Genomic DNA, 16,614 nt, shown 5'->3' with positions numbered 1-16,614 from the left:
AATGGTGCTACCTAATAATTGGGATTCTGACATCTGATTTGTCTGCTGCCTAGTCTGAGCTGATCAGTCTGATCACACGAGCCTGTAAACCTGGCTCAGGGCAAAGAAAACCTATTAAAAAACACAGAAAAAGCTTTCCTGTGCTGCCGTACACGTTTTGATTCACGCATTGATACAGTGTGGGTTTCACAAAGTTCTGCTTATCATCATGTTTGTCACACTGGGGGAAAAAAATCCATTCACGCAGTCCTCATAACATAATCTCTAGCTTTTTATCTGACGTTGACCATCTGTTAGCGACACACTGGACCATTCATGTGTGTATAAAGGCTGAGCGATTCATTTTGCATCAAAATCGTGAAATGTGAAACAACGCAATTAGCAAAACGCAAAGGCTTCAGTTTAAGATACATGAGTACATCACGCAGTTCATCTGACTGTTGGGTCAATAGCTTTACAAATTCATGCACAACCTCCTAGTGTGATAGCATCTCATGTGGTAATGCTCCATCACACATTTTAAATCTGTTACACAGCAAATATTGAACCAAAGCTTGCTTTAAAAATTATACCGCAAATCAAACCCCAGTATCTGTCACAGAAATCACAATTAGATATTTTTCCCAAACTGTTCAGCCCTAGTATGTATGCAACATGCGGTCTGACTGACAGCTGTGCTGTGACAGTTGCAGTGTGGTTGAGAAAAGCTGAGAGTGATGACAAGGAAACAGCTTGTTATAAAATAGGTTGATCCTGTTAAAAGATGACAGCTGCATTGACTTCATTTAGTCAAGGTTCAAAATACTGTCAGGACAAATGGCTCATTTCTCTCACTCAACACGAGATCTACATGCAAACTTGCTATTTCACGTCAAAGCCAGCTGCTACGCTGCTGCTGTAGTAATAAATGATAATGTACATAGATTAATCAGGTTTAATTTGTTATTAATAATAAGCACTATGTAATTATGAATGCAATAATGATACATGCAGCATGTATCATTCCATAACTGAGTCCCAGCACTGAAATCAAATCATTGGGATAGGCTGAGATTCTCAGTTCTGAGAAATACAGGGCATGAGGAAGTAATTAGGACAGAGAAGAAGTGGCTCAAACAAAAAGTTTTAATAAAACAGTGGATGTAAGCCCTTCTCCCCACAGTGTTACAGCAACCTTTTGCTGCTGATTCAGACTGGGCCAAGGCCATAAATAAAACCACAGGTGTGTATATTATAGTGAAAATGCAACATACTCAGTTGCAGAGAGCACAGGACTTTAGCAGAGTAGTCAAAGTGCTTTAGTAACACTATAGTTTCTTAATATAACATGGCGCTGTGGTTAGGTTGTCACAAACCTGCCATACTCAGATATGATGCCATAGTTTATTACTATTAATGTCATTGGAGATGGTTGAGGGTTGTTGTATCGGATTATACTTGATGTAGCTGGATGTCCCTACAGTAATAAACTGGCAAACCAGTAACACTTCCTGACAGCCACGTTGACTCTGAGGACCTAAAGTACCTGGTCATGAGGGATATTAGGATAGATTTTCTGACATTTCTCATTCAGCTGTTTACTCATAACTACGATACAAATTGTATGAATATGTTGCATTTTAATTTTTGAAGGAGTCATTTTGAATTTTAAGTAGCAACAGCCTATTAATCCAATTTGTGTGACACAAAACTCAATAAATTATAAAACAGCATGCTTTGGATCTCATATTTCACGAGTGTTTGCTGAGACATTCATCCTCATTTCTGTCATAAAATATAACAAGGTTACAGGGACACCCTGTCAAAGAAAGTCTATACATTCTCTGCACTGTTTTATCGAGTGAAAGTTATAAAAGGCATCACTCCCCTTCGCCAGAAAAACACCATTCTTGACTGGGGCTAAATCCTGACAAATACAGCATACTAAAAAAAAAAAAAAAAGAGTCTCTTTTGTTTGTTTGACTACTGCAGCCGACAGGCACTTGCTCTTGTCAGCTGTCACCTTCATCTGATAAAAGCAATGACCCTTGCAGATCCCACTGATCCCTATCTTTCAGAGGGTGCAAAATCAGAAACACTCATTGTTGTTGAAAGGGCTGCACCTGCTGTATTTCACGGAGCTCTAGAGCAATGCCATCGGTGATCGTTTCAGGTCTTAACACCACCTTCATGATAACATCAACAAAGGAGGCAACAGCCATTTTATACTTGAACAAAGAACAAAAAGCCAAACAGTGGGGCTACCTTGTCCTTATTATCATACGTATGTCAGACTATTAGACAGTGGGTTCACTGTTATGGAGATTCTATGCTACTATATTAGTCTGTGTTGTTGTGCAGTATAACCAAAATGAGGACACTAACACGGCTTTCAGACAAAGGACTTAACATGCAAACAGACCAACAGCAGAGGTGAAGGTGAAGCTAAAGGAGGATGACATGTCTCGAGTCAACAGAGGTGAGACCTGGGGAAACAAAGCCTGGGGAATCGCTGAAAAAACTCATCTACTCGGATTAGGTCACCAGGTTTGCACTGCACAGGAGACAATGTGTGGCACTTGCGAGGCTCCGTCTGCAGCCTCTGGACTGTGGTGTGAAAAATTAATTAGAATAGCATACACTAAGTAGGTGAGACGCTCATGGGGGCTCAAGTAGACGGACATGATTAGCCATAGCCTGTAAGATTAATGAAGACCTTCACAGTGAGATTATATTGACTGAAGCTGATTATGCTTGAGACCATTTATTCAGCGGAATATCATTACAGATGGAACAATCCATACATCATATGCAACCTCACCTCACCTTCTATCACAGCGAACTACTTACTAAAACCCAGTTTTTTTTTCCTGATCCTCGGCGTACTGTGGGAACTGTATGAGTTGCTTCAACCTTGCCAGCGTGACGACGAAGCCGCAGTGCTGTTGTGTGATGTATGGTATTAATGTGTCATACCACCTAATGGGAAGTGTGGGAGTCATTATCCAGCATGCTCTGTTTTTACTGCCATTTATTATTATTTTTCTCTTTTTTTTTTTTTTTTGTTCCTGCCTGAAATCATTTTGGAGCTGCAGCATAATCCTATATTAAAATGGCACAAAAGTAGGGGCTCTATATGTTTTCTGCATCTACAATATTTTAAAAAAACTGCAGCAAACTTGTCTAATTGGCTTCAGGCTATGTGGCAAATGGTACAAACACAGGCACACTGTATGTATCTGTGTGCTCTGAAGTCTAAAATCCCCTGGTACTGATTAGAGCGTTGATCACTGTACACACAAAAGCAGCTTGACTGCCAAGACTTGATTGTTGTGCCCAACTTCTCCTGCTCACAGAAATCAACAATGACTTTTTTCTTCTTGTTCTTCGTCTTTTTTTATTATTATTTCATTTCCTTGGCTCAAGTTTTGAGTATAGGAGAGGCTACCAGTTGGAGGTAGGCCACCAGTCCCTGATGGTGAAACCAAAAATAGTTTCTACATTTCTAGCTTTCAAAATGCACAAAGTTAATGCAGGATTGTGATGGCTGATCATTGTAAGCACTGACAATGTCATTTGGGTTAGCAGGATGTTCTGAAAAAGCAGTTAACCCTTTATGGCTTTCCCACAGCTTCATGTTTTAAAGCTTATCTTCTGCAGCAACATATTCCCTGCATGGTCCACCTGTGTGTAGTGCATGCAAATACTCATCCGTTTCCACACACCTAACCGTATTTCTGGGGTGTGACTCCTTTGCCCTTGTTGAAAATGACTTCATGCATCACTTATACAGCACTCCACATCTATATTCCCTGCAACCCGCTTTTAATACCGAGATACCACACAGTTAGCCGAGGAGCAGCCGAATTACCATTCCACACTTAACACTCCAAGCAACATGGTATTTCAATCAACGGCCGACTGGAAGGGAGTAAGGAAAAAAATGGCCCCAGACATCATGGTTGCCCAACCCACTTTCAAACATGAGAGAAATCTAATTGTGCTGCCCTCTCCGCTTCTATGTGATTTCAATATCTATGGCATGAAAGGACTGGACGGCGGAGACAGGTACAGAGGAAAATAAAACAGAACAGAGGAGCTACTGTCTTCAAAGCGAGCATTTTCAGAATATTCACAGAGAACAGTAGGTCAATAATCCATTATACAAACCATCAGGTCAAAAGTATTATAATAGGCAAAGACAGCATCACACCCCTTGGGATGGGCTGCTCAGGGCTCCTGCTGCTGGTAATACTGAAAACCAAACCGGCACTCTAACTAAAATGTGACACATTTCTGATAGTTGTAAGTGCTAAAAGCATACTCAGTTCTCAGCGCTGCTCTGACTAAAGTGGAAAACCACTCGTTGCTCCGACATTAGTGAAGTAATTGCAGAGTAAAACGAACAGCTCTTCTTAAAAACAGAACACACACATTTAACAATCAACATCAGAGTTAGCAGCTTTGACAACTGTAACATGTAAACATTTATTGGTGTAAAAAGCACCGCCACGATGGTATCAGCACTACAGACGAAATGCACAACACCAATTTGACTTCTTATTTGTTATCAGTTTCCTGATAAGGCGATGCTCAGCTGTTAATGTGCGGATGGATGATGACAGGAAGTCCGGGAGATCTGATAAAAGTCCATTGAGAGCACTTCTAAAATAAACACACATGGATGAGATCAGAAAACTTCTCCCGAGGCTGAAACAAAGAGAGCAAACAAAAGTAAAGACCTGTCATCCCAGGCCTGAGGACAACACTGATGTATAGCGTGTATCTTATTTCAGAGTTTTTATGCCATGTCTATTAAATTTCATTTGTCTACACTCTGATAAATCTGCTGACCCTGTCATTCAATAAAACGTGTGACATTAATGAGGAGGGAATGCCGACCAGAACTGCATAAATAGAATACAGGAAATACTGCGAACACCAGTGTGGGTGAATGAATATATTTCTATATATGTACAGAAATACCACCTGATTAATATTACTCTTCATAAAAAACAAGAATACATTGCAATATCTTCATTGATTTTGTGTCATAAAATCTAACTGGCAATTTTGATCCTCGCATCATTTCTTGTTTTTAACTAAAAAATCGTTCCCCCTTTGTCATCGTGGAGGATCTTCTGAAAACCTAAATGCACTTCAAGGAAAGTGAGGAGACTTCTGGAAGGAGCTTAGAGCAAGAAAACACAGCTGTATCTTTCACAGAAGTCTTTGATCAAGTGGCGTGACATCTAAATGCCACACCTTTATGAGTGTCAGTTTGATTTGACAGGTGATAAAGCTGTGCAGCATGTCATAAGTAACTGCCGTCGCTTTAGACTGACGCTATGGAACGAAGGATTTTTCATTTAGCAGCTTCAGCTCTCTCCTCTGCCCTCGCGTCGTCTTCCTGATATCTTTCTCTTACATCCTCGCGGGGAGGACCTCAGATTGCGAGGAAGAGAGTAAGAGAGTTACGTTAGCATAATGAAAAGCACCCATGGTCATATACTTGTCTCCACGTGGGGACCGAATGTGAAGTTGGACTATCAATCCAGAAGTAAAACCCTATAAGGCCTGTAAGAAAAAGTCTAGCCATTTTTTCTAAGAGGCAATTATTTCACCAAGCAATAAGACAACAGAAGGCGAAGTAGCAGCAGTGGGCTGAGACTCCTATAATGAGCAAGCCGAGCAAATTCTGTCAACTCTATGCACCAAAGGTACCGAGTAACCAAATCCTGAAATCAAAAATCAATGGACAGAATTGACTCAACCGAAACAAATTAACTGCACAACCCACTAAGTCCCTGTTTATAAAGTTGACAAACTAGTTTAAGTCTTGACAAACAGAAAACCCCCAGCTTTTCCCGCAGCGGCTTCTTTTGTAATGTAATGTTCAGAGGTCTAAGTCCCTTTTAAATATCTCGAAAAAGAGAAGTTTCTTAAAAGCTTGTGTGGATATGAAAGGCTTTCAGTAGTTTATGTCTCAAGTCTGACCGAGTCATTAATTAACCTGACTGACTTAGACTGAACATGATGTGATGTAAACAGCTTTGTCTTTTGAAAATCAAAAACAGCCCACAAAAAATAAAAACAAAAAATAAAAAAAATCATTGTTTTTTGTCCTTGGATGACAGCACAATATGTGACAACCACATAACGAATAGATCTCTTGTTTTCTCCTGAGGATTTTACTCTAATTATATTTCATTGTGCCTTAATCTGCCTTAAGAGCCACCCAAGCTGAACGGTCAGTACTGCAGTTTACTGACATATCTGCCACTTTGACTCGTCCTCTGCTGTATCTTTGAAGCAGAGCAGCTTAACAGGTATTAATCTGATGTTGAGTGTTGACATAGCCAGATGCAGGTTGCAAGTTGAAGTGGCTTAAACAAGATGTGACACTGCTGAGGGGCAAAAACAAGCAGGAGATGGAGTGCTACAGCGTTAGCAGGGTCGATAAAGCAATTCGTTTAGTTATCGAAAGTTTCTGTTTGTTTTATTATTAAGGTCCTCTGCAGGAGAAGATACTGTTGAATCCTTCCCCTGGCTTTGCTTTTACTGCCAGATTTAGTACTGTACTGCAGTATCTTGCTGTGACATTTTTTCTGAAGGTTTTATTGTAACTGAAAAGTCACTGAAAAGTTGTTGTGGAGTTTGCAATTTCTAATGAAAAAAACTTTGATTGCAAACTGTTACACAGATAAGAAGTCATAATAAGTAGCGAGTTGGTATAGCTTTTCCTTTTCTCTCACACACTCCCACGTGTCTCCTGAATTACTTCAATGAAATCCCATGGAAAGTAATCCTTATGCTTTACAGACATCGGTTTAAAATGCATATGATTTGTCTACAACAATCCTACAAGTGTTCTGCAAATAAAAGCACATGCTGCCCGTCTCCTGCTGGGGTCTAAAGTAACATCACTTTACTTGTTAGTGAGCTTCCCTGCTAATGCTAGCGGTTGAAGCTTGGGAGCCCAGACTCTGGTTTTCTGTTTACTCGTGCGATTGTAATTTTTTCAATGGCGGGAAAAGGCTGTTGTGTTTTGACGTTGCATATATTTGGTGGGATAGTGAGATTACCATTTATTCAACAGGTGGAAAAGGTAATTTTGCCATCTTCATCTGCACAGGTAGTCTGCATATCTTGCAGCAGCTGCTGTCTATCCAGCTTTAGAAATCCTGCCCATTCCCAGTGTTGTGAGACTGCTCTTCGTGACTATTTGCTCGTCTTTGACCGGTCTCCTCTCTGTGCTGTAGCTCGTTTCTATTTATTCACATGTGCGAGTGTGTGTGTGGGTGGGTGCGTGTGTGTGTGAGTAGGAGGGTTGCTGCCAACAATGGTGCTTTTTTCCGCCTGCTTTTGTTTTTTTTCTCTCTGTTTATGCCAACTGGCAAATGGTAATGAAGATTTTCAGTCATTATTACACTTGACCAGCGGGGTGTGAGTGCTACAAAACTGCACAGAGTTGAATTAAAGGTGCATTTTTATTTAATTTTGCACCTAACCTTACCAATATTGGTCTCATAGTGCTAGGAGGAATATTTCCTCTCTGACAGCTGTGTCACACTGTGTCCTGCTGTGCTTGTCGGGGGTGCAGCTGTAATGTTATCAGCAGGAAAGCTGCTTGTGCTCTGGCCAGGACTACCTTCCCTGCCATCAGAGGCAGAGCTTCTGGCACCATCGCCAGACTCAGGTTGGGTGCTTTTTTAAATAAAAACAGATTTCTTTGGCCTGAATTTCAGACGTCTGGGGTTGAGGTCTGTCCATCTTTGTTTTGGAAAGACACACACTTGCTGGCAAAGCTTTTGACATAACAAGTTGTGGTCAACAGATTTGCTCCTTGTTGTGTGGCCCCTCCACATACACATTAAAAAAACAGACAAGATACACACGCACTGTCAAGTGTTAGAATAAAAAAAAAATCCTGCTCACATTGTAATGAATGTAAAACACCATTTTGATCCTTTTAAATAATCTTAACACATTTGCCTACATGACAAAAAATAATCATGATTTTGTGATTTAATAATAAATACATACATATGAAATGCACAGTATTAGCTGTGGCAAAATTTCTATGAACAAGAATGTCAATACAAGACCAAAATCCTTAAAGTTACTGACTAAGACTTATATTACACCACAGACACGTAGTCAATGCCTTCTAGTCCACTTTGAGGACACTAGATCTGCGTTTTCTTGCATACTTGGCAGATGACAGACCTTATATCATGGAAAACCAGATGTTTCAGACATGGAAAGCATAAAGAGCAGCAAAGGTAGACTAGGGTTACCAAGCAAGTGAGATAAATTTATTACAGAGGCAGCAATAGAAAGATAATTAAACAGAGGACATGATTTCTTCCTTTTAGTATAACCTGTTTCTGCTGGTATTTATAGGTTGCTCACCACATTTTATCTCCAAGTTCAAACATTTCCTCCACAGCAAGAAATAAATCAACCATAGTGAGGGGTGACAGTTTACGTTGCTGTTTCTTTGTCGGGTTGCAATGCGTAACCGGAAGTTGCAAACCTAAAGCTCTGCATTTAACTTAAAAAGAAGAATCAAGACTTTCTCTTCTAAAGATGTTGACAATGTATTCTGAGTCTAACCGTCCCTAGAGAGTTAGGCTCAAAAGTTAAGAAGTAGTTGTTTCCTTTTAATAGTACGGTTTAACAAGCAGACAAGTGAGGTCAGCACTGTTTGTGTGACTCTTATAAATGAAGCTCTGAGAGAAACCACGGAGTGCACGAACCCTCCTTTGGTGGGTTGAAAGAACCCTTTAAAGGGCAGAATCCATTAGTCAAACATGCTGCAGACCGGCCAAGGGAGAGACTTGATCTGGACTCAAAATTGTGCACTCACTGCAAATTACACCAGTAGAGATATGATACCACCAGAAAACTCAACTCAGAAGAGGGAGCAGGGCAGTGTCATGTTGAAGTGTGGATAAAGCCAGAAATATACTTTAAAGGTATTTTAGACAAGCTTTTATGTCTGCTGTATCAGGGTTTGTTTTCTCCTTTTTAATTAAGAAGTAAAGTATTTATTAAATTAAATTTAAATCTCCCACGCTATTTAAAACTTGTCATGCAATTAGAAGAAGAAAAGCATAGCGGTAATGTGGCCACATCTCTGGCTGGTAGTCGATACGTTACTGCTATTTACAGCCACCATAGCAGGTATGAAAAATCCTATCAATTATCAGAGACTCACAAACCAAACAAGGTAGGGAATATTGAAAGAACTGTGTCATTTTCACTTCTTCTCAGATTTCACTGCAAAATTCATCGCTCCAAGCGTGAAAAGTGTCGTCTCTTACATCCATAAATGACCGTTCTCCCTGCTGCATCTCATTTACAGCTGCCATGTCATTACAGTACATATATACTGTATCATTTCTTGGAATATCAGCACTTACTGAGATTATTCCGAGCATCTATCTCCTACTATTATCTCTCTCTCTTTAAAAAAAAAAAAATGTCTTACCTGAAAGGCCACTGATGACAGACAGGAGGAGAAATGGTTTCCATGGTGACCCCATACTTGTTGAAGAGGGTCCCTTCTGCAAGAATGTTAGCAGGTCTGCTTCTTCATTAAAGCTGTGCCTACAAACACAAAAAGACAGAGAGAGGGAAAAGCATCAGCTAGTGGGAGGATGTGCATCTGTTTGTCACATACATCCAGCAGGACATTGAGGAGCACTACGGCCGTCAATCCACATCACTGTGCAAACCTCGCTAACGGAATCTGCATTTACATTCTTGTCTCATGGTCACAGGGATGTTCGCACCGCACGACGTGGCCCACAGGAGAGTTATACATGACAAAACTGCCCCCACTCTACAATTTTCATGTAGGATTACACAGTGGGTTACACTCTGCTGTCCCTTTGCGGGTTCTACGCACGCTCTCTAATTGGTTGCAGTCTATACAGCTTTTAAATTCCCATTATTCTACAGAACTGACACACATCCAGTGTTGAGGAAAGAAAAAAAACTATGCTTCATGGATTGTGACTGGCACCCACATAACTAACTAGGCTTCTGAACTGACACATGCATGCTCCAAATTCGCAGTGTGAATAAGTTGGGGAATAGTAACACAGTGCCTGGGCGTGCAGGATGGGGAATGTTTTACTGCCACCGTGCAGCATGGAGTTTTTACTTAACACTTGATAGTTCCTAAATTAATTATATAATCTATGTAAGGTTTGAACACAACAGGGATGGATGGAGGTGCAGAATAATCTGTTTTCAGCCCCTTTATTTTGAGAGTTTGTGGTTAGTTTACCCTGTCTGAATAGTAGCTGCCGTTTACCTGCACTTTAAAAAAACCCGTCACACTGAATTCCAGCTTAACTCGACTCAAACTTCTTTTCACCTCCAGCATAGGGGCTTCACTAAGTTCACCTATTCCCACCAGACAAAGATGGCATTGATTTGATTTGATTCCTTTCAGACATGCCACAATACTGTAACAGCGAAAAGAGGAAAACACATCACACAAAATGAAAAAGAAACCCAAACCTTGAAAATAACCCGGAAAATGAGCAGGATGAAGTTGAACTAATAATGAACTCGTAAACTCCCACACATGTCCGTATATTTCATATCTTACTGTTTTCTATTTGTTTTAAACCTCACGTTTATAGACATTCCAAGAAATCCCAAGAATACCTTTATTTTTTTCACATTATTACATTTTCAAGCACTGCTTTTCTGGTACTTCTCTCAAATTGACTCTTTTTGAGATTGCCCTCCTCCACAAACTGATAGACATCTACTCCTCACAATTTAAATTTCCTCCTAATCCACAGTTTCAAATTGAACTTATTGTTTGCTTCGAGTGCTGAAGGTATTTGTTTACTGATGTTGACGATCACTTTCCCAGACCCGATAACTGATCCCTACCATGCGCCTACAAACAATCATAGTCAGATTAACTGTGTTTAACAAGCCGTTGAGCATCAAGAAGGAATGCTGCACTGCAATTCATTCCAAAAAATGCACACAAGTCCCACAGTTAGAGGCTTTCATCATACTTTGCTATAATCTTCAACACCATTATAATTTCATTATGGGAATATAAACAAACCATAAAATTCAGAGGATACTTGTGTAAACTTCATCCATAAGCAGCACAGATTCATCTCCATTTTAAGTCAGAAAGACGAAATGTAAGAGAGTAAGTTGTTCTGACCTTGTTATTCTCTCTCAGCGCCATTCGTCTCCACACAGAAAGTGGCATTTCTCCATTTATCTGAGAGCAGTGAGCATTTGTTTGAAACCTCCCTTGTTTCTCTTCCTCTCTTATCTCAGTGACAGTGTCTCTCATCTTCATTTAAGTTGTCATTTAGATAATTAATGCGGGTGGCACAGACAGCTCTGAGGGTTGAGGGAAGACTGTCCAGATCCAGTAGGAGTCGTCTCACATTCATCATTTATGCCTCCTTGTCTTTGCTTCACCTCATTGCTCCCTGCAATGCACACTGCACCAGCAGCAGCATTAGTGGGTTAAACAATTAGTGATTTAGCAATATAGGCTGTTATTTAGAGATGGAAGAAAGACAACAGAGAGAGAAGGAAAGAGAGACAAACAATTACTTCTTCCTTGTAATATTAGCTGCTTTTACTACTGTTTGAGGCTGCTCGCCGCATGTAACAGCTCCTCTCTGTAATTTCAGGCCTTTTCTCTGCAGCTGGAAGTGCATTAGCAAACCAAAATGAGGAGAGATCCTTGATGCTGCTATTTCTAAGTTTACACTCCTTTGCTCACTCATGTAAAGAACTGAATAGCCACAGGTTTGCTGTCTAGACAGCTGTCTGCACAGGTTGGCGAAAAGCGCGCTCGGTTAGAAAATCCCTCGCCCTCATTCACCTCGCCGTGACCTTCCTTGCATCTCACTTGCATACAGGGGCGTAAACTGAACACACAACAGCAGTGTGACAGAACATGAGCAGGAGGCCGGGCGCATACATTGAAACTTACAACTCACCTCCGGAAAAGGAAAGCTTTCTCTGTCCCATTGTTTTCAGATTTCACTTTATCCTTGACTGTATGGATCAGTTGCGGTTTCATACAAACTCTAGAATGTGTTGGACTGAACAACTTTCACAGCAGACACTGGGAGTCGGAGACACCGTTTCTTTCTTGTGGATTTCTGGCAGAATGGGAATTGCTGTAGAAACCCACCAGCAGCTTCTCTGTTTCATCGGGCCTATGCTTGCTTTATATTTTGCATATAGAGCAGTAGTGTCACGTCAGGTACTAATGATGCCAAGTACTTAACAATGCATTATTCTACTACAGAAATCAGAACTACTATCAAATTCCACTGACTTTGAACACTCCTCCTGCGTAGCTTGACTAGTATGAGTCATGAAACTGCTTTACTTGTAGTAAGAGTCGATGGGAGCAGAATCACAGTCAGTCCACTGCACATCTTAAGCTGAATGAGGGACACAGGGCTGCTTTTCACAACTCATGCACCTTCGGTAAGCCAGTTCTGTGACATGGTGATGACTGGGAAAACTCACACTGTGGCTGAGAAGGCATTGAAATCCCATATTATCAACAACAGACAATGGCCGGTCATCAAAAGCAATCTACTGGGTAAGAGCTTCTTCTATTTTTACAGCCTGCGGGGCACCCTGGACATTTCCTTTCGCTTCTTCAGTGCTTGTTGCAAAGTTGTTTTGTTGCTGTCTCCTGCTGCTAGCATTAGCAAACTCCTTGAACTCTGCGCTATGCTGGGTATTCAAATGTTTTATCAAATTTGCTGTGTTAAATGAGGTGTTTCTCATTCCTCCTCTTAATAATTTAGTGGAGCTGAGAGTCGCAGCCTGCTTTACTTTATTCCTCACTGCTTCTTTTAAAACCTCTCCTCATTGCTGCTGTTTTGTGAGGCCTGTGTTGGTCAGTGAGGCTCCACAATTATGAGTACATGAGGAAGACATTTGTACAAATTTGACATTGAAAGGCTTTTTTTACACTTCACACCAAGGACCAAGCAAGGTCCCTGTCTTGTTGCACTCTTTAGTATAAACTGATTTCACTTTGCATCTGTGTGAAGTCACTAAAGAACTTTTTATAGCATACGCTGGATCCTGTCAGTTTACCTAAATGGGCGACAACTCCCCATCCTTGACATGACTGGTGTTTTTGAAAGGGGTCATTTCAACAGCGAGCCTCCAATCATAGTCTGAATGAATGGAAATAAATGTACAAAATCATTCCGTTGCTGCTGTAATAATATTATGGTATCGGTTCGAGCAGCACCAACTTCAAGTGCAATACTCCAGACTAGTTTGAATTCGTCAAATGAATGTCCTCCTACTCCTACTCCTCCTAGACGCACTTTAAATTGAAGCTGGAGAATACTCTACCACCTTAATGGATGGGCTTGTTGGGAAAGTGCCCAGAAAATGAATTTCTCGTCTCTCAGATAGACTGTTTAGCTGTCAGTCTGATAGCACACTGGATAGTCTGATGATTAATTTTTACACAAAGCGGGATATCAGCTGAAGTGCTACATGACTCACAGACAAACCGGGTGCATGTGGAGGGCTTATTCAGGAGAAGACTTAGTATCGACATCAACGGATACTCACCGTTGATTGATCAATATCAAAAATGTGTATGTGACATCAAATCATTTCTTTTATGTAGAATAACAATTGCAAAGTCTCCATGATAATTATAATGAATGCAGATAAAATGACAAGTATTGTCCCAAAAATACATTTTTTTGTTCTCACAGTAAGTGGCATGAATTTTTCTTATCATTGTGAGAGAATATGGTTCCCTTGTGTGTCTCATAAAATGCATCTGCACTCAGAGAACCTAAAGTTCATCCCACTTGACTGCTCAGAGCCTCACTCTGCCAGACATGTCATTTGTGGGCTCAGCTTTCACTTTCCAGTCAACCATACATTTTACATGGGAGAAAAAGAACGTAGTGGAGCTGCCTTTGATTCACAAGAGACCAACCTTTAAAATGCATATAACGGCATGAAAAAGTGGCCTCAATTAGGAATGCATTCCAGCAACCAGGAGGTGACAAACAAAAATCTTCATAATATATAATGCAACTATTCTTCTGCTCTTTTTCACTTATACACATAAATCGCTATGCGGGCTTTAAGTTCTGAAATGGCATCCTGTACTGAGAGACGCTGACAGTCTGTATTTCACTGACACCTGTTTTGTATTTCATAGAGCAGTCTACAAAAACAGCACAGCAACTGTCACCACTCCACAGTATCCTGCAACTTTTCTAGGTGTGTGCTGTGCGCAGTGCATCACACGGAGGCTGCGAGACCGGATTCCGCAACACTTCTGTCCGGCGCGATCACAGCTCAGCCGCGCGATTATTAATGAGGCAGTGCAGAGAGCGCAACAAGGCCCACTGACACTTCTCAATGTGATGCTTCTGCTTGATCTTGTTGCTGTGCTTCCACAAGGCGTGTTCTACTTGAAACAAATGCAGACAAGCTTTTGCCAGGCTCAGACTCGACAAACCAAGTCACAAACGTTGCCTGAAAACACTCCCACAGTGGCGGTATTGTCACTTGTTGCCGTTATTTTATGGTGTAAATCGAGACGACACAGGACAGGGACATGGCGGTGTGCCTTTTGACACTTTTCGAAAAAATTGTATGAATGATCCGTTCGCTTACATTGCAGCCGGAGACCCCTTGTGCATTTTCACCAGTTCTGCTGTAGAACCGTACGTGAGCTGTGTTTGTCAGCGCTGACAGTTTGTGTATTTCTGGTGGAAATTCAACCAACCTGTCTCTCTGTTCGTGTTTAAAAACAATGATGCCACGGATCTCACCCTTTCTATATTTTAACAAAAGGTATCGGCAGAAAGAAACGTTGAGTCATAAAGGCAGAGAGGAGGCCATGATGACAAATGTACTTCCCAGACATACCCAGAACGTGACTGCAATTATCGTTTTCGCACTCCCTCGTCTCACCTTGTCACCGCTTCCAATTAGCATACATCTTGTGCATCAGGGAAGGTAAGTCTATCAACGGACGAGACCAGAAATTTAATCAGTGCCATCCTACAAGAGTAGGCCACTCGTTACTGACAGTGCACACACATACACATCGCCCGTGTGCATGTGTGTTTAGCTGTGATTTAACACTGTGTATTTTAAATTACAGCAGTAGCAGCATTGAAATAGACATGAAATGATAAAAAAAATACATTATTTGTCATGTGTTCAATACAATTTTTCAATTTGATGATTCTTATTTTATGTATTTCTGACACATTTGTTCCTCTTCTATGAGTAATCCTGTCAAATTTTCAGATTTGATCAAGTGTCTCCAAGGTATATAAAGTAAAAAAAGAGAAAACAAAGGGAGTAACATGGTTGTGTGAGTGTGCTAATAGTTGTAGTAGCATCTGCAAAACAAATAACAACTAGCACTGGGAGCCACAAACACTTGTCTTATCAGTAAACATATGAATATACAGCATACGTGCTAAAAATATGTGTAGGAGGCAGCGAGTGAATGACACTTCACTGTTCTATTAAGCTCAGTTTGGAGGCATTTGCTCATTGATTTGTGGATGTTGTGACACAAGCACTTGAAGGCACGAGCATACATTACACATATCATATGTAGTGGCATGAATATCTCAACAACTACGGTTTACATTGCTTACATGCAAAGCAGTACACTACTGAGACTGTAATTTACTGCACTTGTATTGTATGTTACTTCTTTACTGCAGTAAAGTAAAAATCCAGTTTCTGTGTAATTACAATTAGTTGATGCAGTCTTATGATTACTTTTGTGCAAGGGCAATTAGGTTTTATTTTTTAGTTGTAAAAGCCTTGAGTTTTATTTACACTTGAATTAAACGGTTCTAAATTAACACAGCAGTTAAGAGTTTAAAGAAATTCAAAAAGCTAAATAATTTGTTTTACAGCGTAAATGCAAAATAAAATGATGCCAACTTTCTACATGTGTAGTTAATGGAGAGAGGACATATTGCTTGGAGATATGTTTGTGTTTCAGCTTGTACAAGCTACTAAGCTCTTTAAAATAAGTCTTGCTACACATGCTGGAGGTTTCAATCCAATACTGATATGAATATCACAACAACTATTGTGTAGATTCTATGTATTATAAAGCAATAAATATAGGGAAGGTTGTATATTTACTGCAGATAAATATCCAACTTTTATGGAATTACAAATAGTTCATTTACTTTTGCACACCTTTTATGTATTTTAATTGTAAAAGCCTTGAGATTTATTTACACTTGAATTAAAAGAGCCTCTATTAAAAAAAAAAAAAACGTGTAGAAATTTAAATGATCCGTTGTACAGAGTAATACAAAATGAAGTGATGTCGACAGCACGCATTGCTTGGAGATATGTTGCATTCCAGCTTGTTGAAGCTACTAAGCTCTTTAAAATAAGTCTTGCTACACATGCTGGAGGTTTTAATCCGAGTGCAAGGGGTGAAGTTAAAACATGATAATACCGGGATTACTCTCACCACTGTTTGACTACTCTGACCAAGCCAAGCCTTTTGTTAATAGGACATCTTTTCCGGATTAGCCCTTCGCTAAGTAATGCTAACGCAAGTTCTGAAAAAAGAAA

The 16,614-nt window shown here is 40.3% G+C and overlaps 1 protein-coding gene across 6 annotated transcripts in view; it reads right to left on the bottom strand.

Annotated features, from left to right (window-relative positions):
- cntn5 (contactin 5) overlaps window positions 1-16,614 on the bottom strand; it is a 108,881-nt gene that overhangs the window by 69,558 nt on the left and 22,709 nt on the right. For all 6 annotated transcript variants that reach the window (XM_022189027.2, XM_022189031.2, XM_022189040.2 and 3 more), the window contains exon 2: window positions 9,476-9,594. In XM_022189027.2, the coding sequence (XP_022044719.1) occupies window positions 9,476-9,530 (55 nt within the window). In that variant the 5' untranslated portion in view covers window positions 9,531-9,594. The remainder of the gene's footprint in view (window positions 1-9,475; window positions 9,595-16,614) is intronic.

Source organism: Acanthochromis polyacanthus, chromosome 13 (assembly GCF_021347895.1).
Source record: "Acanthochromis polyacanthus isolate Apoly-LR-REF ecotype Palm Island chromosome 13, KAUST_Apoly_ChrSc, whole genome shotgun sequence".
NCBI lineage: Eukaryota > Metazoa > Chordata > Actinopteri > Pomacentridae > Acanthochromis > Acanthochromis polyacanthus.
The sequence above is the reverse complement of the archived record's forward strand: the minus strand, read 5'-3'. Positions and strand labels throughout refer to the sequence as shown.